This window comes from Scyliorhinus torazame, chromosome 15 (assembly GCF_047496885.1).
Source record: "Scyliorhinus torazame isolate Kashiwa2021f chromosome 15, sScyTor2.1, whole genome shotgun sequence".
In the NCBI taxonomy this organism is placed as follows: domain Eukaryota; kingdom Metazoa; phylum Chordata; class Chondrichthyes; order Carcharhiniformes; family Scyliorhinidae; genus Scyliorhinus; species Scyliorhinus torazame.
The window spans coordinates 5,827,000-5,851,881 of record NC_092721.1 but is presented as its reverse complement, the minus strand read 5'-3'; the positions used below and the strand labels follow the sequence as shown (position 1 = coordinate 5,851,881).

The window sequence follows — 24,882 nt, the reverse complement described above, 5'->3', positions numbered from 1 at the left end:
GCTGCTCTTCTTCCGTTTATCAGGATAACTTTCAGGGACAATAAACGAAAAGATTAACTTTGACCGTTTTTTGACCGTTGTGGACCAATTAAGTAAAGCCGACACAGATGTGTTAAAGAGAAATTGTGTTTAACTAACTTGCCTGAAGTAACAAAGAGTGTTGATGTGGGTAATGCTGTTGATGTGGTGTACATGGACTATAATGATTCAATGATTGTTTTATTATGGGATCTTTTCCATTCAGTTAAACGAGGGAACAGGGGTTCGATTTAGCATCTTCTCCAATGATGCAGCGCTCCCTCGACGCAGCGCTCCCTCGACGCAGCGCTCCCTCGACGCTGCGCTCCCTCGACGCAGCGCTCCCTCGACGCTGCGCTCCCTCGACGCTGCGCTCCCTCGACGCAGCGCTCCCTCGACGCTGCGCTCCCTCGACGCAGCGCTCCCTCGACGCAGCGCTCCCTCGACGCTGCGCTCCCTCGACGCAGCGCTCCCTCGACGCAGCGCTCCCTCGACGCAGCGCTCCCTCGACGCAGCGCTCCCTCGACGCTGCGCTCCCTCGACGCTGCGCTCCCTCGACGCAGCGCTCCCTCGACGCAGCGCTCCCTCGACGCAGCGCTCCCTCGACGCAGCGCTCCCTCGACGCAGCGCTCCCTCGACGCTGCGCTCCCTCGACGCTGCGCTCCCTCGATGCACACTATGTTGTTAACCCGAGCTGAAGGGCTGAACCTGTGAATGGAGAGTGGAACCAAGCTGATAATTAACATTAAACAATAATTGTAAAGTTCAATGTTGTTCTTTTGTGAACAGGCCTCAGTGGGGGAGGAGCTCAAGGTCACCTCGGTGACCCCGGTGAGAAAGGGGAGAGAGGAATACCCAGCAGGGAACACGGGGAACCGGGACGGCTCGGAGAAGCTGGTAACACGGGGAACCGGGACGGCTCGGAGAAGCTGGTTCCAAGGGAAACCCAGGTGCGTCTTGGTGGAAACAGTTTGATTGGCTGTGTATTTCATTGTTGGATGGTCCCGTGACTTCTCTCCCATCGCTGGCCTTCACTGTTGCGTAACAATAATTGTTTGGTGAATTCAGATACTAAAACTGAGTGAAACATTTGTAAATGCTCATTATTGGTTTATGATTTACTTCAGGTGAACCAGGACCTGTTGGTGAAGACGGACCTCCAGGTGAACCAGGACCCCTGATACCATCAAACAAGCCAGGAAAAGTGGGTGATCCAGGCCCAAGAGGATATGATGGCCCTCAAGGTAAATGATACCTCAGGGTGACCACAACTGGACAGAACTCTCTCAGAGTGACCTTGGTCAGGACAGTCTTTGAGTGAGCATGATTGGTCAGGACTCTGGGTGACCATGATTGGCCAAGGTCTCTCTGGGCTGGCCAGAGAACTTTGCCCTCATGGAGACTGACCCTGGATTGTGATTGGTGGTCAGTGTTTATTGAGATGATTGTCGAACGTTTCTGCTCAAACCTCTGTGATTAACTCAAACTCACCGGGGGGGGGAGAGGAATACCCGGCAGGGAACCCAGGGAGGTGTGACTTTGGGGTGTGAATGATGGACGTGCGATTGAGGCAGTGCAGATATTTAATATTATTCTGGACTATCTTTCAGGTTACCCCGGCCAACCAGGTCCCCCTGGCAGGTGGGGACAAGCTGGAAGCAAGGGGGAGACAGGAGATCCAGGTGACGCTGGTTTCCCAGGAGCCGTGGGGATTCCCGGCGATAAGGGAGCTCCCGGGATTCCCGGAATTATTGGCATTGCTGGAGCAAAAGGCAAGTCTGAGTCTGAAATCTCATAAAAATCTTAGCAAGTTTGTAAAGGAGATTGATGCTGTTTTGTGGGGAAATTGTACGGAACTGGTCATTAAATAAAGTCTTTATTGGAACATGGATTCTCCCGGATTGGGTAGGTCGTATCCCATTGGTCACCTGGCCTCCATGGCCACACTCAGTAAACCTGAACATTGAATGTCTGGGTTAAAAATATAAATAACCTTGCCCCACCCAAACCCTATTTCATCCCCTGTCGTGCAGACAGGAAGCAGTTTGGAGGAAAGATGGGGCAGAGACAAGACCGTCCATTGTTGACTCCATCGCTAGAGGCTGCCGGGTTCCTCACTGGGAGACGGGATTCATCAACCCCGCCATAAATTGGATGCTCTGATTTTGCGTCCTATACCGCCCACCCCCCACCCCGGGCCCCATCCCATCCCTCAGCCTACACAGTCCTGCAGGCTCCGGCACTCTGGTGCGATTGGTGGGACTGCCTGTACTCCCAGTAGTGACCAGTGCAGATGGAGGCACTGTTGGACCTACAGAGAATTATAGGATCATAAATGAATCATAAGAATAGAATCACAGAATCCCTACAATGGCCCACTCCCCCCCCCCCCCCCAACCACCCTGCACATCCTTGGACACTAAGGGTAATTTATCATGGTCAATCCACCTAACCCGCACATCTTTGGACTGTGGGAGGAAACCGGAGCACCCGGAGGAAACCCGCGCAGACACGGGGAGAACGTGCAGACTCCGCACAGACAGTGACCAAGGCCGGAATTGAACCAGTGCTAGCCCCTGTGCCACCCTTGGCTGCCAGCCAATTAGATTGAAGATGAAAGACCACCTCTAGCAACAGAATCCTGGGAGTTACAATTAATCAGAAACTGAACTAGCCACATTACTACTGTGGCTACCAGGGCAGGTCAAAGGTTAGGAATCTTACAGCGGGAAACTCCCCTCCTGACCCCCCCCAAAGCCTGTCCACCATCCACAAGGCACAAGTCAGGAGTGTGACGGAATACTCCCCAGTTGCCTGGATGAGCGCAGCTCCAACGACACTCAAGAAGCTCAACACCATCCAGGACAAAGCAGCCCCGCTTGATTGCTCCCCTTCCACAAACATTCACTCCCTCCACCACCGACGCGCAGTGGCAGCCGTGTGTACCATCGACAAGATGCACTGCAGCAACTCACCAAGGTTCCTCAGACAGCACCTTCCAAACCCACAACCGCTACCATCTAGAAGGACAAGAGCAGCAGATACCTGGGAACCCCACCACCCGGAGGTTCTCCTCCAAGTCACTCACCACCCTGACTTGGAAATATATCGCCGTTCCTTCACTGTCACTGGGGCAAAATCCTGGTACTCCCTCCCTAACAGCACAGTGGGTGTACCTACACCTCATGGACTGCAGAGGTTCAAGAAGGCAGCTCACCACCACCTTCTCGAGGGCAATCAGGGATGGGGAATAAATATGGGCAGCACGGTGGCACAGTGGTTAGCACGAGGACTATGGCGCTGAGGTCCCGGGTTCGAATCCCGGTCCTGGGCCACTGTCCGTGTGGAGTTTGCACATTCTCCCCGTGTTTGCGCGGGTTTCGCCCTCACAACCCAAAGATGTGCAGGGTGGGTGGATTGGCCGCGCTAAATTGCCCCTTAATTGGAAAAATAGAATTGGGTACTCGAATTGGGTACACTAAATATATAAAAATCAAAATGAAGGGATGGGGAATAAATGCTGTCCTAAGCAGCGACGCCCACATGGTTGTCATGGTGCCAGCATGGTGGGGATGCGATACCCAACAACTTTACAACATCTGAAAAATCCTGCCCCATATTTAGGTTTTATGTTATCTTCAAAGTAAATGTGACTGATTATATTTTCTATATATATTGAAAGGTCAAAGAGGAGAGCAGGGTATGATGGGTTACCCTGGGAGAAAGGGACTACAGGGAGAGCAGGGTGCTCCTGGATTGAAAGGTTCATTAGGCCTCGCTGGTAAGTGAAGTGTGTTCTCTCTTTGATATACACTGGGTAACGTCCTTGCTCACACTCCGAATATACAGCTGCGACTGAGATTCCAACAATACTTTTATGTTTATACCAGATCAATAATATTCAAATGTGCTTGGTGGAACCGGAGAGAAGTGTCCCAACTCTGGGGTAATTTGTAGGATTGCCTAAGATGTGGTAGCATTTCCAATTCTCATTTTAATGCCCAACCCATTTTCATCTATAATAATAATCTTTATTGTCACAAGTAGGCTTACATTAACGCTGTAATGAGGTTACTGTGAAAAGCCCCTAGTCGCCACATTCCGGCGCCTGTTCGGGTACACAGAGGGAGAATTCAGAATGTCCAATTCACCTAACATCACGTCTTTCGGAACATGTGGAGGGAAACCGGAGCACCCGGAGGAAACCCACGCAGACACGGGGAGAACGTGCAGACTCCGCACAGACAGTGACCCAAGCCGGGAATCGAACCCGGGTCACTGGAGCTGTGAAGCAACTGTGCTAACCACTGTGCTACCGTTCAACCAGGACGTCAAGTCCCATTTCCCTCAACGTGTACCAATAGCCAGCGAGACTTTCCTGATTAATGCTCTGTCCCTGACCAGGAGTGTGGGATCAGTCAATCGCCTGTTCCTTCTCTCAGTACACCTCTCTGTGACAGAGACAGGGGGTTAACTTTCTGGCTGATTGTTTTCCCCATCCCAGACATGCTGGAATTCCCGGTACATATTGAGGATAATGGTTGCGAGATCCCGGTGGAAATTGGGATTTACCTCCTCAATGGGGTAACTCATCAGGGAGCAAATCCGAGTGGTTACAGCTGAAAACCTCTCACAAACACCAAACATTTGGCCCAAGGGTGGCTAACCCAGGCTCCACCTCTTTGTAGAACAGGTTAGAAGGGCTGAATGTCCTGTCCAATCTTGATTTCCTTTCCCCAACATGTCTCAGATTTCCCAATCCCGTCACATGGATTTCCAAGGTTTTTGTTCATCTCCTCAGAGACTGTGGAAGTTGTACAGTACAGCGGTATTAAGACTTCCAGAAGGCATTTGATAAAGTTCCACATGAAAGGCTTTTGGTTGCACTGAAAACTCTGAGAATTAAGGGTAAACCTGAAGTGGATAATAGTTCAGCTAAAGGGCAGATAAACAAGTCACTTCTGGAGGGGTTATATAAGAGAGGCTGTCAATGTTGGGTGGTTCAGTGTTGGGATCTGCTGCAGTTTCTAATTTTTAACCGCACTAAGGACAAGGTGGTCAGATTTGCAGATGGCACCAAACCAGCTGAGGATGCAAACAACGAGCAGGCAGCCCCTTGTGCATTAGAAATGATAGATGTTTGCTGACTAATTCTGTCCTGTTATTTGAATGAACTCCAGGTTTATTGGGATTACCGGGTCCACAAGGACCTGTCCCCACTCCACAACGATTCCCTACTCCAAGGGGGGCTCATGGCAGCCCCGGCAATCCAGGACGTCGAGGAGCTTCGGGAGATCCAGGTCCGAAGGGCATTCCTGGGGATGTAGGTGAGAACGTAATCATCTATTCGGTTTTCTTTTACTTTTTCTTTCCAATTAAGGGGCAATTTAGCGTGGCCAATCCACCTCCCCTGCACATCTTTGGGTTGTGGGGGTGAGACCCACGCAGACACGGGGAGAATGTGCAAACTCCACACGGACAGTTACCCGGGGCTGGGATTGAACCTGGGACCTCGGTGCCGTGAAAAATGTTAACATTTTACACATAAAACAAACAATGCAAAACGACAAGAACAGACGCCCCTTCCCCCCCCCCCCCCCCTCTACCAACCAACACCCAATAACGCAAATAATACCCCCCCCCCACCTCCCACCTCCCAGCAGCTGACAGTAACCAACTCTTTAAAATGAAGTATAAACAATGCCCATCTCCTGTGGACCCCTCCATCGCCCCCTCAAGATAAACTTAACCTTCTCTAGCCACAGGAACTCCATCAGGTCCCCAAGCAATACTGAGGCACGGGGCGGAGAGCTTGTTTTATTAAAGTTTTTCCAATGAGCGTTTGTACATAATAGAAATACAGATATAATAAAAAATGACAATAAACAAATCCCAAAGCTTACAATGCAACTACTTACACAACAGAATTCAAAATTATTATTTTTTTTTTTTTTTTTAACAGAACCAGGTGGGTTTTGTCCCCATGCCCAACTCACATTATATCACCAGTACCCACCCCCCACCACCCCCTCAGGATGCTGCTGCTTACTGCTCCCCGAGAAAGTCAAGGAAAGGTTGCCACCGCCGGGAGCACCCCATCAAGGACCCTCTCAAGGCGAACTTTATTCGCTCCAGGCTGAGGAACCCCGCCTTGTCGCTAACCCAGGAGGTCTCCACGCTCGGGAGTTTCGAGTCCCTCCACATTAACAGAATCCGTCTCCGGGCTACCGGGGAGGCAAATGCCAGAACCTCGGCCTCTTTCGCTTCCTGCACTCCCGGATCCTCCGACACCCCGAATATCGCTACCGCTGTGCTCGCCTTCACCCGAGCGTCCAAAACCCTAGACACCACCCTTGCAAACCCCTGCCAGAATCCTTTAAGTGCCGGGCATGCCCAGGACATATGGGCATGATTCGCCGGATTCCCCGCACACCTCGGGCACCTGTCCTCCACCCCAAAAAACCTACTCATTCTTGCCGCCGTTATATGCGCCCGATGCACCACCTTAAACTGGATTAATCCGAGCCTGGCACATGATGAGGAGGAGTTCACCCTGCCGAGGGCATCAGCCCACAGGTCCTCGCCCAGCTCCTCATCCCACTTATCTTTCAACTCCCCCACTGAGACTTCCTCTACCTCCTGCAGCTCCTGATATATGTCCGACACCTTCCTGTCCCCTACCCAGATGCCAGCCACCACCCTATCCTGGATCCTACGTGGGGGCAGCCGCGGGAATGTCCCCGCCTGTTTTCTAAGGCAGGCCAAACCGAACCTCCAGCGCCTGCATGCTGGGGAAAGCCCCATCTATAAACAGGTCCTCCATCCTCCTAATACCTGCCCTATACCAGCCTTGGTATCCCCCATCCAACCTACCGGAAGAAATCTGTGGTTATTCCGTATCGGGGTCCACACCGATGCCCCTCCTCTCCCCTGTGTCTCCTCCACTGCCCCCAGATCCTCAGTGCCGCCATCACCACCGGACTTGTGGTGTATCGCGCCGGCGAGAACGGCAGCGGAACCGTAACAAGTGCCCCTAGACTGGTGCCTCTACACGACGCCGCCTCCAACCACCCCCACGCCGCCCCCTCCTCCATCATCCATTTCCTGATCATGGCCACATTGGCCGCCCAGTAATAACTGCAGAAGTTCGGCAGAGCCAGCCCCCCCCCGCCCCGGCTACGCTCCAAGAATACCCTTTTGACTCGCGGGGTTTTATTCGCCCACACAAATCCCGTCACAATCCTATTCATCCGCTTAAAGAAGCACTTGGGGATGAAAACGGGGAGGCACTGAAATACGAAGAGGAACCTGGGGAGAACCGTCATCTTCACAGTCTGCACCCGTCCTGCCAAGGGAAAGCGGGAGCATATCCCACCTTTTAAACTCTCCCTCCATCTGCTCCACGAGCCGGGTTAAGTTGAGCCTGTGGAGGGCATCCCAGTTCCTGGCCACTTGTATTCCCAAGTACCGAAAGCTCCTCTCCACTATCCTGAGCAGGAGCTCCCTCAGTCTCTCCTCCTGGCCCCTACCGTGGACCACGAACAGCTCACTCTTCCCCACGTTCAACTTATACCCCGAGAACCTCCCGAAGTCCCCCAGGATCCGCATGACCTCCCCCATTCCCTCTAACGGGTCCGAAATATACAACAGCAGATCATCCGCGTAGAGGGTGACCCGGTGCTCCTCCCCTCCGCGCACCAGCCCCCTCCAATCCCCCAAAGTCCTGAGTGCAATGGCCAACGGCTCGATTGCCAGGACAAACAGCAACGGGGACAGGGGACACCCCTGTCTCGTCCCCTGGTGCAGCCTGAAATATTCCGACCTTAGCCGGTTTGTGGACACACTCGCTACAGGGGCCTGAGACAGCAGCTTGACCCACCCTATAAATCCCTCCCCAAATCCAAACGTGCCTAGCCCCTCCCACAGATACTCCCACTCCACCCTGTCAAAGGCCTTCTCCGCGTCCATCGCAGCCACCACCTCCACCTCCCCCCCTCCGAGGGCATCATGATAATATTCAGGAGCCTCCTCACATTCGCGTTCAGCTGCCTGCCCTTAACAAACCCCGTCTGGTCCTCCCCAATCACTCCCGGGACACAGTCCTCTATTCTGGTGGCCAGAACTTTTGCCAACAGCTTGGCATCCACGTTCAGGAGCGATATCGGCCTGTGGGACCCACACTGAAGCGGATCCTTCTCCTTCTTCAGGATAAGGAGGATCCCTTTCTCCTTTGCCTCATTGAAGGTTCTCATCAGGAGCGGGCTCAGCAGCTCCGAGAACTTCTTATAAAATTCTACGGGGAAGCCGTCCGGGCCGGGGGCCCTGCCCGTCTGCATGCCTGCCAGCCCCCTGACTACCTCCTCCAACTCAATCGGGGCCCCCAGTCCCTGCACCCGCTCTGCTTCCACCCTTGGGAACCTCAACCGGTCCATGAAGCGCCTCATCCCTTCCCCCTCCCCGCAGGGTCCCGACTTGTATAACTTCCCGTAGAACTCCCTGAAGACTTTGTTGACTCTCTCTGGGCTCAGCACCATGTTGCCTTCCCTATCCCGCACTCCCCCAATCTCTCTGGCCGCCTCCCTCCTGCGCAGCTGGTGTGCCAGCATCCTACTCGCCTTCTCCCCATACTCATAAACTGCCCCCTTTGCTTTCTTCAGCTGCACCTCCGCCTGCCCCGTGGACAGCAGGTCAAACTCCGCCTGTAATTTCCGGCGCTCGTTCAACAGCCCCTCCCTCTAGGGCCTCCGCGTACTTCATATCTACCCTGAGTATCTCTCCCACCAGTCTCTCCCTCTCCTTCTCTCTATGGGACCTAATGGAGATTAACTCTCACCTAATGACCGCCTTCAGAGCCTTCGTTCCCACATAAGAGTGTCATTCGCTCCCATATAATTCTCCTTATCCGCCCGCACACCTCTCCATCCACCAGCATTCACTGCCTTATCTACCTGTGACTCCACCTTTGGAGAACCGTGCACCTGAACTCCAAGGTCCCTCTGCAACACTGTACAAATCCCCCCCTATAATTAACTGATGTGTGGCCACCAACAACCGCTTCATAAACCCTACATCATTTGGGACATACGCACTAACCAACACCACCAACCTCCTCTCCATAGCACCCGTTACTATATTGTACCTGCCCACAAGTACCATTACTCCTGGGATTTTGCTGTGCAAAAATTGGCTGCCACATTTCCGACGTTACAGCAGCAACTTGACTGTAAAGTGTTTTGGTGCCAACCTGCGATGGTGAAAGGTTCAATGGTCAAGCTGGGGGAAGAGTGAGTGAGAATACATTTTACTGACTTGGTGCCTCTCCAGCCCCTCCTGTCTCACGGATTGTGACTATCTTTAATACTCTGTGTTATGTGCTGTGTTTTTCTGCCCAGGTCTGAAGGGCCCACGGGGTGAAACAGGATTCCCCGGACACATCAGCTCGGCGGGGAGGATAGGTCCCCGAGGTGAACCAGGTCCAGTTGGTCAACAAGGACCGTTGGGATTCCAAGGTACAAAACATACTCTGTCCAGTTCATATCCCCACCACAACTCTCCCACACTCTTCTCTTTCTCAATTTAAAGCGACACAACTGCCAATTAAAGCCAACCTCGATCGTCCCAAAAACAAAAGCAAAATACCGCAGATGCTGGAAATGTGAAATAAAACACTCAGCAGGTCTTGCCAATATCTGTGGGGAGAGGAACAGAGTTAGTGTTTTAGGTCTGGGTTATATTTCTTCGGTGCCACAAAGGGACAAGGCCTGGAGGTGTCCAAACTCTGGGTTCTTGTAAAACACGATGAGAGGTTTATCAAGGGTGTTGATAATGCAATCCAAATGGTGAATGGCCCAAAGCCCACCCAAACACCTGCTGACATCACTGTAAAGAACCAGCAGCAATGTATTCCCAGATACAATACACCCCTCCATCGTTACCTCATTAATGCAACAACAACACTGAACATTTGTGCAACTGTGACCCTGATATGTTATTTCTAAACATAGAAACAATTCAATAAGGCTATCTCTGTGATGGACATCTATTCCTTTTTCATAAAATTCAGCCCAGGCCCCACTCACTTCAATGCAAGGAAATCTTCCCCGACTGTTGGACCTTTTACTCACAGTTGCTGTCGAAAACCTTTGTTAAACTTTCACATCAGTGGCAATGCTTCACCCGATGTCTACGTGCGCGCACAAGTCCGGCCCGGAAAATGTTTTGTTGCTCCCGATGACGAAAATCTTCTTTCCAGCGATTTCACGGCCTCAATCCTCGTCGCCTGTTTTCTCTCTCGCCACATTTCTTTGTTGCCGCAAAGAGAAAAAATTTGGAGCCGCCTACACTCTGGATTCTTGTAAAACACGGTGAGATGGTAATTAAGGGTGTTGCTCTATACAATCAAGATGATGATCTGCGCGATGCCCGCACAAACAGTCTGTTGACGTCACGAGACATCACGATCCAGCAGGAATGTTTTCTCAGATACACAAAAGTCTGTGACCTGCCATCAACACTGGGTATAGCTCGAAATGTAAGAGGCAATGTTCCCATTATGCACCTGTTGGACTGTGCAGCAGACTAGAAGGTTTTGTGCTAAACAGCACGTGCTGAGAAAACTGGTCACGCACAACAATAACATTTTACAGGGAACCATGGCAACAGGTTTAAACAATTCATTGGAAGAGTGAAGAGGCCAAGGGTGGGAAAGTTGGTGTGTTGCACAGCCCTTCTGGTTACCTTGCACCATCATCACTTTTGCTATTGAATTTTTCTTGCCTGCCACCCTATCGCCCGTGTGTTCCCAGGAGATCTATTCTCCCCCTCCCACGGACCCGAGACTGACATCATCCTTTTTGCTTTGCAGGTACTCCAGGGGTGACAGGTGTCCGAGGGATGGAAGGAATGCCGGGGAGAAGTGTCAGTGTGGGTTACCTCCTGGTCAAACACAGTCAGTCTCAGGAAATCCCACCTTGCCCACTGGGAATGAACAGACTCTGGGACGGGTACAGCCTGTTATTTGTGGAAGGACAAGAGAAATCTCACAATCAGGATCTGGGTATGTTGCAAAATAGCGCGGGGCGCTGGGACATTTTCACCCCAGTTTTTATATCTCATCTTATAGAATTTACAGATTCAATATTGTACTGAATTAACCTACCCCACCTGGTGTACAGTTTTAAGACGGTCTTTGCATTTATTCATTTGCATTACAGGAGATAGAGATTTTAAATCATAAATCTTACTGACAATGTGGTTCCATTAACATCCACACAAACAGACAGAACCGCAATTTAAAATCTCCGTACTGACCCTCTGACAGTGCGGCGCTCCCTCAGTACTGACCCTCTTAGACAGTGCAGCACTCCCTCAGTACTGACCCTCTGACAGTGCGGCGCTCCCTCAGTACTGACCCTGTGACAGTGCAGCACTCCCTCAGCACTGATCCTCTGACAGTGCTGCACTCCCTCAGCACTGACCCTCTGACAGTGCAGCACTCCCTCAGCACTGACCCTCTGACAACACAGCGCTCCCTTAGTACTGACCTTCTGGCAGTGCAGCACTCCCTCAGTACTGATCCTGACAGTGCAGCACTCCCTCAGTACTGACCCTCTGACAGTGCAGCGCTCCCTCAGTACTGACCCTCTGACAGTGCAGCACTCCCTCAGTACTGACCCTCTGACAGTGCGGCGCTCCCTCAGTACTGACCCTCTAACACAGCGCTCCCTTAGTACTGACCTTCTGGCAATGCAGCACTCCCTCAGTACTGATCCTGACAGTGCAGCACTCCCTCAGTACTGACCCTCTGACAGTGCGGCACTCCCTCAGTACTGACCCTCTGACAGTGCAGCGCTCCCTCAGTACTGATCCTGACAGTGCGGCACTCCCTCAGTACTGACCCTCTGACAGTGCGGCACTCCCTCAGTACTGACCCTCTGACAGTGCAGCGCTCCCTCAGTACTGATCCTGACAGTGCAGCACTCCCTCAGTACTGACCCTCTGACACTGCGGCGCTACCTCAGTACTGACCCTGTGACAGTGCGACACTCCCTCAGCACTGACCCTCTGACATTGCGGCACTCCCTCAGTACTGACCCTCTGACAGTGCGGCACTCCCTCAGCACTGACCCTCTGACAGTGCAGCACTCCCTCAGCACTGACCCTCTGACAACACAGCGCTCCCTTAGTACTGACCCTCTGACAGTGCAGCGCTCCCTCAGTACTGACCCTCTGACAGTGCAGCGCTCCCTCAGTACTGACCCTCTGACAGTGCAGCGCTCCCTCAGTACTGACCCTCTGACAGTGCGGCACTCCCTCAGCACTGACCCTCTGACAACACAGCGCTCCCTTAGTACTGACCCTCTGACAGTGCGGCACTCCCTCAGTACTGACCCTCTGACAGTGCAGCGCTCCCTCAGTACTGACCCTCTGACAGTGCGGCACTCCCTCAGCACTGACCCTCTGACAACACAGCGCTCCCTTAGTACTGACCCTCTGACAGTGCGGCACTCCCTCAGTACTGATCCTGACAGTGCAGCACTCCCTCAGTACTGACTCTCTGACAGTGCAGCGCTCCCTCAGTACTGACCCTCTGACAGTGCAGCACTCCCTCAGTACTGACCCTCTGACAGTGCGGCACTCCCTCAGCACTGACCCTCTAACACAGCGCTCCCTTAGTACTGACCTTCTGGCAGTGCAGCACTCCCTCAGTACTGATCCTGACAGTGCGGCGCTACCTCAGTACTGACCCTGTGACAGTGCAGCACTCCCTCAGCACTGACCCTCTGACAGTGCTGCACTCCCTCAGCACTGACCCTCTGACAGTGCTGCACTCCCTCAGCACTGACCCTCTGACAGTGCAGCACTCCCTCAGCACTGACCCTCTGACAACACAGCGCTCCCTTAGTACTGACCTTCTGGCAGTGCAGCACTCCCTCAGTACTGATCCTGACAGTGCAGCACTCCCTCAGTACTGACCCTCTGACAGTGCAGCACTCCCTCAGTACTGACCCTCTGACAGTGCGGCACTCCCTCAGTACTGACCCTCTGACAGTGCTGCACTCCCTCAGCACTGACCCTCTGACAACACAGCGCTCCCTTAGTACTGACCTTCTGGCAGTGCAGCACTCCCTCAGTACTGATCCTGACAGTGCAGCACTCCCTCAGTACTGACCCTCTGACAGTGCGGCACTCCCTCAGTACTGACCCTCTGACAGTGCTGCACTCCCTCAGTACTGACCCTCTGACAGTGCTGCACTCCCTCAGCACTAACCCTCTGACAACACAGCGCTCCCTTCGTACTGACCTTCTGGCAATGCAGCACTCCCTCAGTACTGATCCTGACAGTGCCGGACTCCCTCAGTACCGATCCTGTGACAGTGCAGGACTCCCTCAGTACTGACCCTCTGACAGTGGAGCACTCCCTCAGCACTGACCCTCTGACAGTGCGGTACTCCCTCAGTACTGACCCTCTGACAGTGCAGCACTCCATCAGTACTGACCCCCTGACAGTTCAGCACTCCCTCGGTACTGTATCAGTGGGTGCATGTGCCTGGATTATGTTCCCATGCCTTTGTAGTGGTGCTTGCGCTGATTTAGGGAATAGTGGGGTACGAACAAGCTAAGTACGTGAAAGTGCGTCTGTATCGAGGTAGGGTTGAAACACAATTATGTTGCTGCTGCTGCTTTGGTATGTTTTTCTTAAAATTTAGAGTACCAAATTAATTTTTTCCAATTAAGGGGCAATTAGCGTGGCCAATCCACCTAGCCTGCACATCTTTGTGTTGTGGGGGTGAAACCCACGCAGTCACGGGGAGAATGTGCAAACTCCACACGGACAGTGACCCAGGGCTGGGATTCGAACCCGGGTCCTCAGCGCCGCAGTCCCAGTGCTAACCACTAGGGGGTGCTTTTGCTAACACTGTTGGGGAGGTTTTAAACTAAATTCAACAGAACTAGGGAATGTGGATTGGGAGCAGCTCTTTAAGGGTAAATCCACATTTGAAATGTGGGAGTCTTTTCAGGAAAGGTTGATTAGAGTGTAGGACAGACATGTCCCTGTGAAAATGAGGGATAGAAATGGCAAGATTAGGGAACCATGGATGACGGGTGGAATTGTGAGACTAGCTAAGATGAAAAAGGAAGCATACATAAGATCTAGGCGACTTAAATCTGATGAAGTTTTGGAGGAATATCGGGAAAGTAGGACAAATCTCAAACGTGCAATAAAGAGGGCTAAAAGGGGTCATGAAATATCTTTGGCTAACAGGGTTAAGGAAAATCCCAAAGCCTTTTATTCGTATATAAGGAGCAAGAGGGTAACTAGAGAAAGGATTGGCCCACTCAAAGACAAAAGAGGGAATTTATGCGTGGAGTCAGAGGAAATGGGTGAGATTCTTAATGAGCACTTTGCATCGGTATTCACCAAGGAGAGGGACATGACGGATGTTGAGGCTAAGGATGGATGTTTAAATATTCTAGGTCAAGTCGGCATAAGGAAGGGGAAGTTTTGGGTATTCTAAAAGGCATTAAGGTGGACAAGTCCCCAGGTCCGGATGGGATCTATCCCAGGTTACTGAGGGAAGCGAGGGACGAAATAGCTGGGGCCTTAACAGATATCTTTGCAGCATCCTTGAGTACGGGTGAGGTCCCGGAGGACTGGAGAATTGCTAATGTTGTCCCTTTGTTTAAGAAGGGTAGCAGGGATAATCCAGGGAATTATAGACCTGTGAGCTTGACATCAGTGGTAGGCAAACTGTTGGAGAAGACACTGAGGGATAGGATCTATTCACATTTGGAAGAAAATAGATTTATCAGTGATAGGCAGCATGGTTTTGTGCAGGGAAGGTCATGTCTTACAAACCTAATAGAATTCTTTGAGGAGGTTACAAAGTTAATTGATGAGGGAAGGGCTGTAGATGTCATATACATGGACTTCAGTAAGGCGTTTGATAAAGTTTCCCATGGCAGGTTGATGGAAAAAGTGAAGTCGTATGGGGTTCAGGGTGTACTAGCTAGATGGATAAAGAACTGGCTGGGCAACAGGAGACAGAGAGTAGTGGTGGAAGGGAGTGTCTCAAAATGGAGAAAGGTGACTAGTGGTGTTCCACAGAGATCCGTGCTCGGACCACTGTTGTTTGTGATATACATAAATGATCTGGACGAAGGTATAGGTGGTCTGATTAGCAAGTTTGCAGATGATACTAAGATTGGTGGAGTTGCAGATAACGAGGGGGACTGTCAGAGAATACAGCAAAATATAAATAGATTGGAGAGTTGGGCAGAGAAATGACAGATGGAGTTCAATCCAGGCAAATGTGAGGTGATGCATTTTGGAAGATCTAATTCAAGAGCGGACTATACGGTCAATGGAAGAGTCCTGGGGAAAATTGATGTACAGAGAGATCTGGGAGTTCAGGTCCATTGTACCCTGAAGGTGGCAACGCAGGTCGATAGAGTGGTCAAGAAGGCATACAGCATGCTTGCCTTCATCGTACGGGGTATTGAGTACAAGAGTCGGCAGGTCATGTTACAGTTGTATAGGACTTTGGTTAGGCCACATTTGGAATACTGCGTGCAGTTCTGGTCGCCACATTACCAGAAGGATGTGGATCCTTAGAGAGGGTGCAGAGGAGGTTCACCAGGATGTTGCCTGGTATGGAGGGTGCTAGCTATGAAGAAAGGTTAAGTAGATTAGGATTGTTTTTGTTGGAAAGACGGAGGTTGAGGGGGGACCTGATTGAGGTCTACAAAATTATGAGAGGTATGGACAGGGTGGAGAGCAACAAGCTTTTTCCAAGAGTGAGGGTGTCAATTACAAGGGTCACGATTTCAAGGTGAGAGGGGGAAAGTTTAAGGGAGATGTGCGTGGAAAGTTTTTTATGCAGAGGGTGGTGGGTGCCTGGAACGCTTTGCCAGCGGAGGTGGTAGAGGCGGGCACGATGGCATCATTTAAGATGCATCTAGACAGATATATGAACGGGCGGGGAACAGAGGGAAGTAGATCCTTGGAAAATAGAAGACAGGTTTAGATAAAGGATCTGGAACGGCGCAGGCTGGGAGGGCCGAAGGGCCTGTTCCTGTGCTGTAATTTTCTTTGTTCTTTGTTCACTGCGCCACGTACCGCTCAGTGCTCTGGGAAGTTAACTGTCAGAATGGAAAGTGATGAAGCGGAGTGTTGGCGATTGTCAATGTGGATGTGACGGTTGTGATTCCGGAGTTACCCAGTCCACTGATTTGAGCGGTTTCATCCTCAGGATTAGCTGGGTCCTGCATGCCGAGATTCAGTACAATCCCCTTCGTGTACTGTAACATCAATGAAGTCTGCTACTTTGCGAGTAGAAATGACAAGTCTTATTGGCTGTCTACCAATGCTGCAATTCCAATGATGCCAGTCGCTGACGAGGATATCAAGCCGTACATTAGCCGGTGCTCCGTGTGTGAGGCTCCCTCTCTCGCAGTCGCCATTCACAGCCAGGACATCACCATCCCAATGTGCCCTGTCGGCTGGCGCAGTCTGTGGATCGGTTACTCCTTCCTGATGGTAAATACTTTACATCGTTTCAATGTGTTAGAAATCTTCTGTTCAGGTATCAGTAATGATCAGTTGTGCTGAGCAGGCCCTGCAACATCACTGAAACCCCACAGCACAGGAGGGGGCATTTGGGCCATCATGTCAGTACTGGCCCTTTGGAAGAATTATCGAATCAGCCCAGCCTTCCTCCCATTGTTATGTAAACTGTGTGGTTAAATCTTGTTTGAAACTTCCTTCGAATCTGCTTTCACCGCCCTTTCAGACCCCACCCCCCCAACCCCCAGGTCCATGTGCCAATTACCTTCAATCTGTCCCCCTCTGGTAACTGACCCTCTGCCAGTGTGACAGTGTCTCACCCTGGCACCATTCTGGTAAATATCCTCCGCATCCTCCCTCAGGCTGTGACTTTGCAGCTGTGAGAGTAAACGGAGCCAGAAACTCGAGGCAATCGAGTGGGCAGCATGGTAGCACAGTGGTTAGCACAGTTGCTTCACAGCTCCAGGGTCCCAGGTTTGATTCCCCGCTGGGTGACTGTCTGTGCGGAGTCTGCACATCCTCCCCGTGTGCGCGTGGGTTTCCTCCGGGTGCTCCGGTTTCCTCCCACAGTCCAAAGATGTGCAGGTTAGGTGGATTGGCCGTGATAAATTGCCCTTAGTGTCCAAAATTGCCCTTAGTGTTGGGTGGGGTTACTGGGTTATGGGTGGAGGTGAGGGCTTACGTGGGGTGCTTTTTCCAAGGGCCGGTACAGATTCGATGGGCCGAGTGGCCTCCTTCTGCACTGTAAATTCTGTGATTCTATGACTCAAATTCCCGCTTCCAATTCCAAACGGGAGGCAGAGCTGGAATTTCCCAGATCGAGGCACTGTTTACCCTGGCTCCAGGTTGTACTCCCCTCCCCCATTGTAAAGGGACGGAGTTGACTGAAGCCACGTTGCTATTTGAAGTTCTGACTCTGTGGTTGGTGAAAGTGCACAAACACATTGTATTCTCCCTTGCAGCACACAGCCGCTGGCAGTGAGGGTGGTGGTCAGTCACTGGTGTCGCCTGGCAGCTGCCTGGAGGATTTCCGCACCACTCCTTTTGTGGAATGTAACGGAGCCGGTGGCACATGCCACTACTTTGCCAATAAGCACAGCTTCTGGCTTTCCACCGTCGACCCGAGCCAGCAGTTCAAGGAGCAGCCCGTCCCGGACACTCTGAAGGCGGGGCAGCTATTAACCCGCGTGGGCCGATGCCAGGTCTGTATGAAGAATTTATAACCAACACTGCCCGCAATGAAGCACCAATCACTGCCCGCCCCGGATTCCACAGAGTAACCGCAACAAGGTGATGGGACAGAAAACACAACGAGAATCACAATTCTTCTATTAAATTGCGCTGTCTTCCAACTTGTTACCTCGTATTTCAGATAATACCGGACTGAAGGTCCAAGTAAATAAAATCATTCCGCTACAAGCTCATCTAACTTCATTAATGCACCAAACGTAGTTCATTCTCTTTAAAGCTTAGCATTAAATAAGCTGCCACCACCACTAATGTTATGCAACTTAATGTTCACCTTGGTCACAGTTCTGACTCAGGGAGGGGGGGAATGCTGCACTGTCAGAGGGTCACTGAGGGAGTGCCACACTGCCAGGAGTGCCGACTTTCAGATGCGATGTTAAACTGAGACCCCCATTTGCCCTCTCGGGAGGACAGAGAGGATCCTGGAGCTGCATTCGGAGGGGAGAGAGCAGAACAGTTACCCCGAATAACCCAGTTGTCAGAGTGCTGCTTGTGCATAAATTGGCTGCTGCATTTCGTACAACAGACGAGTGGGGACCTCCCCAGGATGTGAAAGGTGCTATGAAAATGCAATTCTTTCCTTTTCCGGATTGCAGCCTGGTTTAAAACCAGTTGGACGTTGGGAAAGGTTTGTCGGTGGGACGGGTCACTCTGCGGGTTTCAGCCGTCCAGTGGAGTCGGGCCTACAGGCTGCTCACGCCTGCGATTCCTGCGACTTCTGCGGACACAACCACCCACCCACAGGGAGATACGGAGGTCAGTGAGAGGAGGAGGCTCCACAGTGAGATTATAACCCCCTCTCCCACAGCAGAACCTCCTGAAATTTCTTGACTACTAAAGAACACTTTAGTTCAAATCATTACATCAAGGATTCCACATCTCGAGGGCAAATTTTTAAAAGGCTTAAATAAAGCAGTCATTATTTCACACCAATTTCATCAGCCTAGTGCCAAATTCTTTCAAATTGTGTCTGTTCAATTCAGAACCCTGACAGAGGTGAGATATTAACCGACCTTGGCTGCCAAGATCTAATGGTGCTACTCACAGAGATGTGAGTAATTCTCCCTGGCCTCCCGTCCAACCTTCTTTCGTCCACCAGTGCGATTAGAACAGCTTCAATTCACTATTGGTGAGATCAATCCCCGTCTGCAAATTGGTTGCTGCGTTTAACAGCAGAATAACACTGACTGGATCCTGGACAGTACGGCCATGCAGCAACGTAAAGCCAATGTCAACCTGCTTCAGAAATGCACATTCTTCCCAGAGCTCCTTTCGCATAAATACTGTGTTTACCTTCTGCTTTATGTTATATATCTCCCCAGTAATTTATGAATGTTCAGTAATATTGTCAGTTTGGCAGCAGACAACAATGGCTAACACTGGTTAGAAGCAATAACAGATAAACACAAGGTGCTAAAAGTAATTTCCCACCCATTGGGTGTGCACTAGGACTGAATTTGAGAGACTGTATTCTGAATAGGGTGACTGCTACATCGGGCATCAAAGTAACCAAATTAATCACATTATTAAGACCCAGTAAGGGCTTAACAAGAAGTTCCACTTGTTAAACAGCAATTACCTGTACATACTCCCTGTTACATTCTAATGTATGGCAGACAAAACTTCTTAAATCAATGTAATTATACAAATTAAAAGTATTTTACCAGATACTGTCGTCTCTGATGTGGGTTTAATATTTTCCACCACTGGTGAGGCAGACCCGACAGTCAACATTCAGACGGGCAGCATGGTCGGTGGTATGGGCTTGGAGGTCCAAAGGGCCTTTTCCCGCGCTGTAATTTTCTTTGTTCTCCATTATAATCTCCTGCAGCACCACCGCTGGAGCAGGGGTGGAATTACAGTGTGACAGGTTTACATGGACACTTTCCACTGGAAACATCATTGGAATTTATATCAGAAATAGCCTGTGGGATACCTCTCCTGTTTTGGGCACATGTCCCCGATGTTAGTGAGGATCAGTTGGGCAGAATGTGTGTTTCTGAATCTGATGCGTTAATGCCAGGTGTGATAGAACTGAGTGACTTGCTGGACAGTCGACATAACCATGTAACTGTGGGTCTGGAGTCACATGTAGGCCAGACCAGGTAAGGACGGCAGATTTCCTTCCCAATAGAACAGTAGTGAACCAGATGGATTTTTACAACAATTGATGATACCTTCATGGCCACCGTTACTCAGACTCATTTTTTATTCCAGATTTATTAATTTAAATTACACCAGCTGCCGTGACGGAATTTGAACCTGTGTCCACAGAACATTAATCTGGGTCTCTGGATCACTAGCCCAGTGACAACACCACCATCTCCCAAACTGAAGTCTAAAAGCTGCTACATAAATGCAAGTTGGGACGATTAGTAATGCAGAACTCCAGATGACGAGCTTAGTAATATACTGACATTATTACCTGCAAAAATTGAGAAGTGAGCATGGTAGACAGATTACTGAGGGGAGCAAGTGCAGACAGATTGGGCCACACGCCCTCCTTGACCACAAGAAATCTCTCAATCAACAACAGGAAATTAGTAGGTTGTGTAAAATACTGGAGCTTTATAGGCAAATGTGCACAAATTATTTTCAGTGTTAAAGTGTACAGCGTAACACAGGAGAACTGGTGTCAGAGACCAAGCAATGATGGTTTCCATCAAGACACAAATTCAACAGTTCAAAAATCAATTTAATTTTCACATGTTAATATTTAGCATTCTTTAAAAATAACCACTGATTATAATCGGTCAAGAAAAGTCACATTAAATTAAGTCACAGTTTATATCTGATTTCAAATCATTAATTCGCACCACTGAATCTGCCGAGCGGTCACATTGTGGTTTAATCTATTCCATACGTCTCCCCTCAACATTACCACAGCCGTCACAAACAGCTCACTCACAGTCACCCTTCAAATTAACCTCGGACACTGTTGTTTGGCTATTTAACCCCAACTACACAAGGCGATGAAAGGTGGACTGATTTTTTTCATGGCTTCCACTTGGCAGAGATTCTGTCCAGAGGGGGCAACATTAGAACTTGCTGTAGGATAGATCAATACTGTGGCATTCCATTCATTCTAGCGCTTTATGGCAAATATGTTGCAGGACGGGATCAAGGTGTGGATCGACCTGCCTCCTCGGCGATGGATCCCACATTGCGTGCACAGCACGGATAACTTCACTCCTTCAGGATTTACACTGCATCGCAGAGTGGGATTTATCGTCCCTCCATTGCAAGTTGCAGAAAATAATTCATCCATCCTCCTCAAGTGCAGCAGGATGATTTATTGGGTTTGGAATCCATGCTGTGTTTCAGATCCACGGTGTTGGAGGGCTTGCCCGGATTCTTCACAATGCCAGCCACAACCAGCTCAAAAATGGTTTCAAAGAGCAGGTCAACATTGTAGCCAGTCTTAGCACTGGTTTCAAAACACATTGCCTCTGCCACTGGGAAATCCTTTTCATTCAGCATCTTGTATTTAAGCAGCTGCTTATAGAGACTGATTGCATCCTCTTTGAAGACCTGTTTACTCACTTTGGGGGCAGGAGAAGCTGGAGTTGGTGCCTCTCTCTCGGTCTCACCAATCGCCACCCAGTCGTCAGTTAAATCCGATTTATTCCCCACCACGGCGAACAGACAGTCAGGCTGCGCGGTGTCAGTCAGCGTCAGGAACCTCTCTTCCAGCTCCCGGAGACTCTGCCGGTTCGTCACATCATAAGTCAGGATGACAGCGGCGGCCCCACGACAATACATCGAGCCCAGTCCGTGGAACTGTTCCCTTCCTGACAAAAAAAAAGCAAATGGTCACAGAAATCGACACAATTTCAGCCTGGGAATCCCCCAAGTCCGGCTCACTTGCTGGGATGGCCAGAAATTGAGCAATCCGATTGGTTGAAATGCTAAATCGTGACCCTGTCACTGTACCTAAACCAACATCGAATGAAAAATGAATGAGTGAAAATCGCTTATTGTCACAAGTATGCTTCAAATGAAGTTACTGTGAAAAGCCACTAGTCGCCACATTCTGGCGCCTGTTCGGGGAGGCTGGTACAGGAATTGAACCGTGCTGCTGGCCTGCCTTGGTCTGCTTTCAAAGCCAGCGATTTAGCCCTGTGCTAAACAGCCCCTCTTGCACTATATGGGATCTTGCGGTGCATAAATTAGCTGGGGTGACACGGTAGTTAGCACTGTTGTTTCACAGCTCCAGGGTCCCAGGTTGGATTCCCGACTTGGGTCACTGTCTGTGCGGAGTCTGCACGTTCTCCCCGTGTCTGCGTGGGTTTCCTCCGGGTGCTCCGGTTTCCTCCCACAAGTCCCGAAAGACATGCTTGTTAGGTGAATTTGACATTCTGAATTCTCCCTCTGTGTACCCGAACAGGCGCCGGAGTGTGGCGACGGAGGGAGAATTCAGAATGTCAAAATTACCTAACAGCACGTCTTTCCCAGAAATGGAGAAGGGTGCTGGGGCTCACCCAGAAATGGAGAAGGGTGCTGGGGCCCACCCAGAAATGGAGAAGGGTGCTGGGGCCCACCCAGAAATGGAGAAGGGTGCTGGGGCCCACCCAGAAATGGATTAGAGTGCTGGGGCCGTCCCAGGAATGTCATCCAGATGGATGAAGGTCACTGCAGTGGGAGAGACGGCTTGCCTCACATCCTTTACAAAGTACCTGGATGAGCACTTGGCACGTCACAACATTCAAGGCTATGGGCCAAGTGCTGGCAAGTGGGATTAGGTAGACAGGTCAGGGGCCTTTCACGCGGCAGTACAGGCTCGATGGGCTGAAGGGCCTCTTCCGCACTATTATTCTGTGATGAGGGATTTTAGCTACAAGGTTCAGTTGGTGAAACGGAGATTCTTCTCCTGGGAGTAATGCGGATTGAGGGGAGATTTAATCGAGGTGTACAAGATTATGAAAGGATTAGAAAAGGTAGAAGGAAAGCAGGTTCCTACTGGTTGAAAGTAAGGATGAGGGGGACAATGGTTTATTGTTTCGGGTAAGTGGTAGTGTGGGAGGAACATTCTTACACAGCGAGTGATAACAACCTGGAAGTCACAGCCCATAAGCGTGGTTGGAGCAGAGCTAACCAATTATTTCACAGCAAGTTGGATGGACACTTGGGCACATAACCTCACACAGCGACGTGCGGGCCAGCATAGACCAGACAGGTCGAATGGCCTCCTACTGTGCTGTTACTAGTGCTCAAACCCATAACCTTTGGACTGAATAAGTTACCAAACTGACACATTTTGAGCACCTCTCAAAATCCTCAAAATAAAGTCAAATACACAAAGTCTGGAGAGTTTCTCCGTGTCAGTGCTGGGTAAAGTTCCTAAATGCATGAACTCAGCAAAATCTGACTTTCCTGTATTGCAAGAACTTGGAATCTTGACCTAAGTTTCGATCATCAGAAGCCGGCCTCCCTCTGCCCCTTTGTGCAACTTGGCAGCCAGCCAGTGGCCTCTTTGCTCTGTCAGCATTTCCAAAGTTCCCGTTAGCTTTTGCAACTGCTCCTTCTTGGAATATAGGCCACCCTGGCCCCTCCCACTGCTACCCTGGCCCCTCCCACTGCCACCCTGGCCCCTCCCACTGCCACCCCTGTCCCAAGCTGCCAGCTCCGTCCACTTTGTTTTCAGAAGCTGGGCGTGTGTCCAACACGCTTTCAGGACGCTGCTTAAGGACGAAGACTCGGATTGGATTTAAGGATCTATTTCAGCGCCACACAAACATTATTGTCATTAATTTCATCCAGACGAAAGCCTGCAAATTCTAACAACAAAAAGCATTCATGGGGGCTGGAGAGAGAGAGAAAGGACAAGCTTCATTTAAAAATAAACTTGCCAAAGTGTTTTTGAAATGTGAAAATGCCTTCAAAAGACTGAACTCTTGGCAATGCTTTCCAGAAACATCTAAACCCAGGGTTCTAAATGCAGTGTGGAAACTACACAGAACCACGGCAGAGATCGTGGGCCGAAGGGCCTGTTCTGTGCTGTAATTTCTCGATGCTGCAAGATTGTTCACAGGATGGATTTGTGAAAGGTCAAAAAACAGAAGCAGCACATTTCCCCAGATTGAGGAGCAGGCAGACGGTCTGCACAGTGACCTCCTCTTCCACAGGAACACAGACCGACTGTCTGCACAGTGACCTCCTCTTCCACAGGAACACAGACTGTCTGCACAGTGACCTCCTCTTCCACAGGAACACAGGCAGACTGTCTGCACAGTGACCTCCTCTTCCACAGGAACACAGGCAGACGGTCTGCACAGTGACCTCCTCTTCCACAGGAACACAGGCAGACTGTCTGCACAGTGACCTCCTCTTCCACAGGAACACAGGCAGACGGTCTGCACAGTGACCTCCTCTTCCACAGGAACACAGGCAGACTGTCTGCACAGTGACCTCCTCTTCCACAGGAACACAGGCAGACGGTCTGCACAGTGACCTCCTCTTCCACAGGAACACAGGCAGACTGTCTGCACAGTGACCTCCTCTTCCACAGGAACACAGGCAGACTGTCTGCACAGTGACCTCCTCTTTCACAGGAACACAGGCAGACTGTCTGCACAGTGACCTCCTCTTCCACAGGAACACAGGCAGACGGTCTGCACAGTGACCTCCTCTTCCACAGGAACACAGACAGACTGTCTGCACAGTGACCTCCTCTTCCACAGGAACACAGACTGTCTGCACAGTGACCTCCTCTTCCGCAGGAACACAGGCAGACTGTCTGCACAGTGACCTCCTCTTCCACAGGAACACAGACCGACTGTCTGCACAGTGACCTCCTCTTCCACAGGAACACAGACCGACTGTCTGCACAGTGACCTCCTCTTCCACAGGAACACAGACTGTCTGCACAGTGACCTCCTCTTCCACAGGAACACAGGCAGACTGTCTGCACAGTGACCTCCTCTTCCACAGGAACACAGACAGACTGTCTGCACAGTGACCTCCTCTTCCACAGGAACACAGACTGTCTGCACAGTGACCTCCTCTTCCACAGGAACACAGGCAGACTGTCTGCACAGTGACCTCCTCTT

The 24,882-nt window shown here is 50.7% G+C and overlaps 2 protein-coding genes across 2 annotated transcripts in view; one reads left to right on the top strand and one right to left on the bottom strand.

The window, feature by feature from the left end:
• LOC140391488 (uncharacterized) overlaps positions 1 to 19,501 on the top strand; it is a 333,618-nt gene extending 314,117 nt beyond the window's left edge. The window contains exons 40-49 of the mRNA XM_072476010.1: positions 805 to 917; positions 953 to 968; positions 1,146 to 1,262; positions 1,629 to 1,790; positions 3,701 to 3,799; positions 5,199 to 5,345; positions 9,411 to 9,527; positions 10,883 to 11,074; positions 16,272 to 16,558; positions 17,548 to 19,501. Coding sequence (XP_072332111.1) covers positions 805 to 917; positions 953 to 968; positions 1,146 to 1,262; positions 1,629 to 1,790; positions 3,701 to 3,799; positions 5,199 to 5,345; positions 9,411 to 9,527; positions 10,883 to 11,074; positions 16,272 to 16,558; positions 17,548 to 17,808 — 1,511 coding nt within the window. The 3' untranslated portion in view covers positions 17,809 to 19,501. The remainder of the gene's footprint in view (positions 1 to 804; positions 918 to 952; positions 969 to 1,145; positions 1,263 to 1,628; positions 1,791 to 3,700; positions 3,800 to 5,198; positions 5,346 to 9,410; positions 9,528 to 10,882; positions 11,075 to 16,271; positions 16,559 to 17,547) is intronic.
• Positions 19,502 to 20,381: 880 nt separating this feature from the next.
• Positions 20,382 to 24,882, bottom strand: part of rab20 (RAB20, member RAS oncogene family) — a 72,234-nt gene continuing 67,733 nt past the window's right edge. Inside the window, exon 2 of the mRNA XM_072476011.1 lies at positions 20,382 to 21,624. Within this exon, the coding sequence (XP_072332112.1) occupies positions 21,107 to 21,624 (518 nt within the window). The 3' untranslated portion in view covers positions 20,382 to 21,106. The remainder of the gene's footprint in view (positions 21,625 to 24,882) is intronic.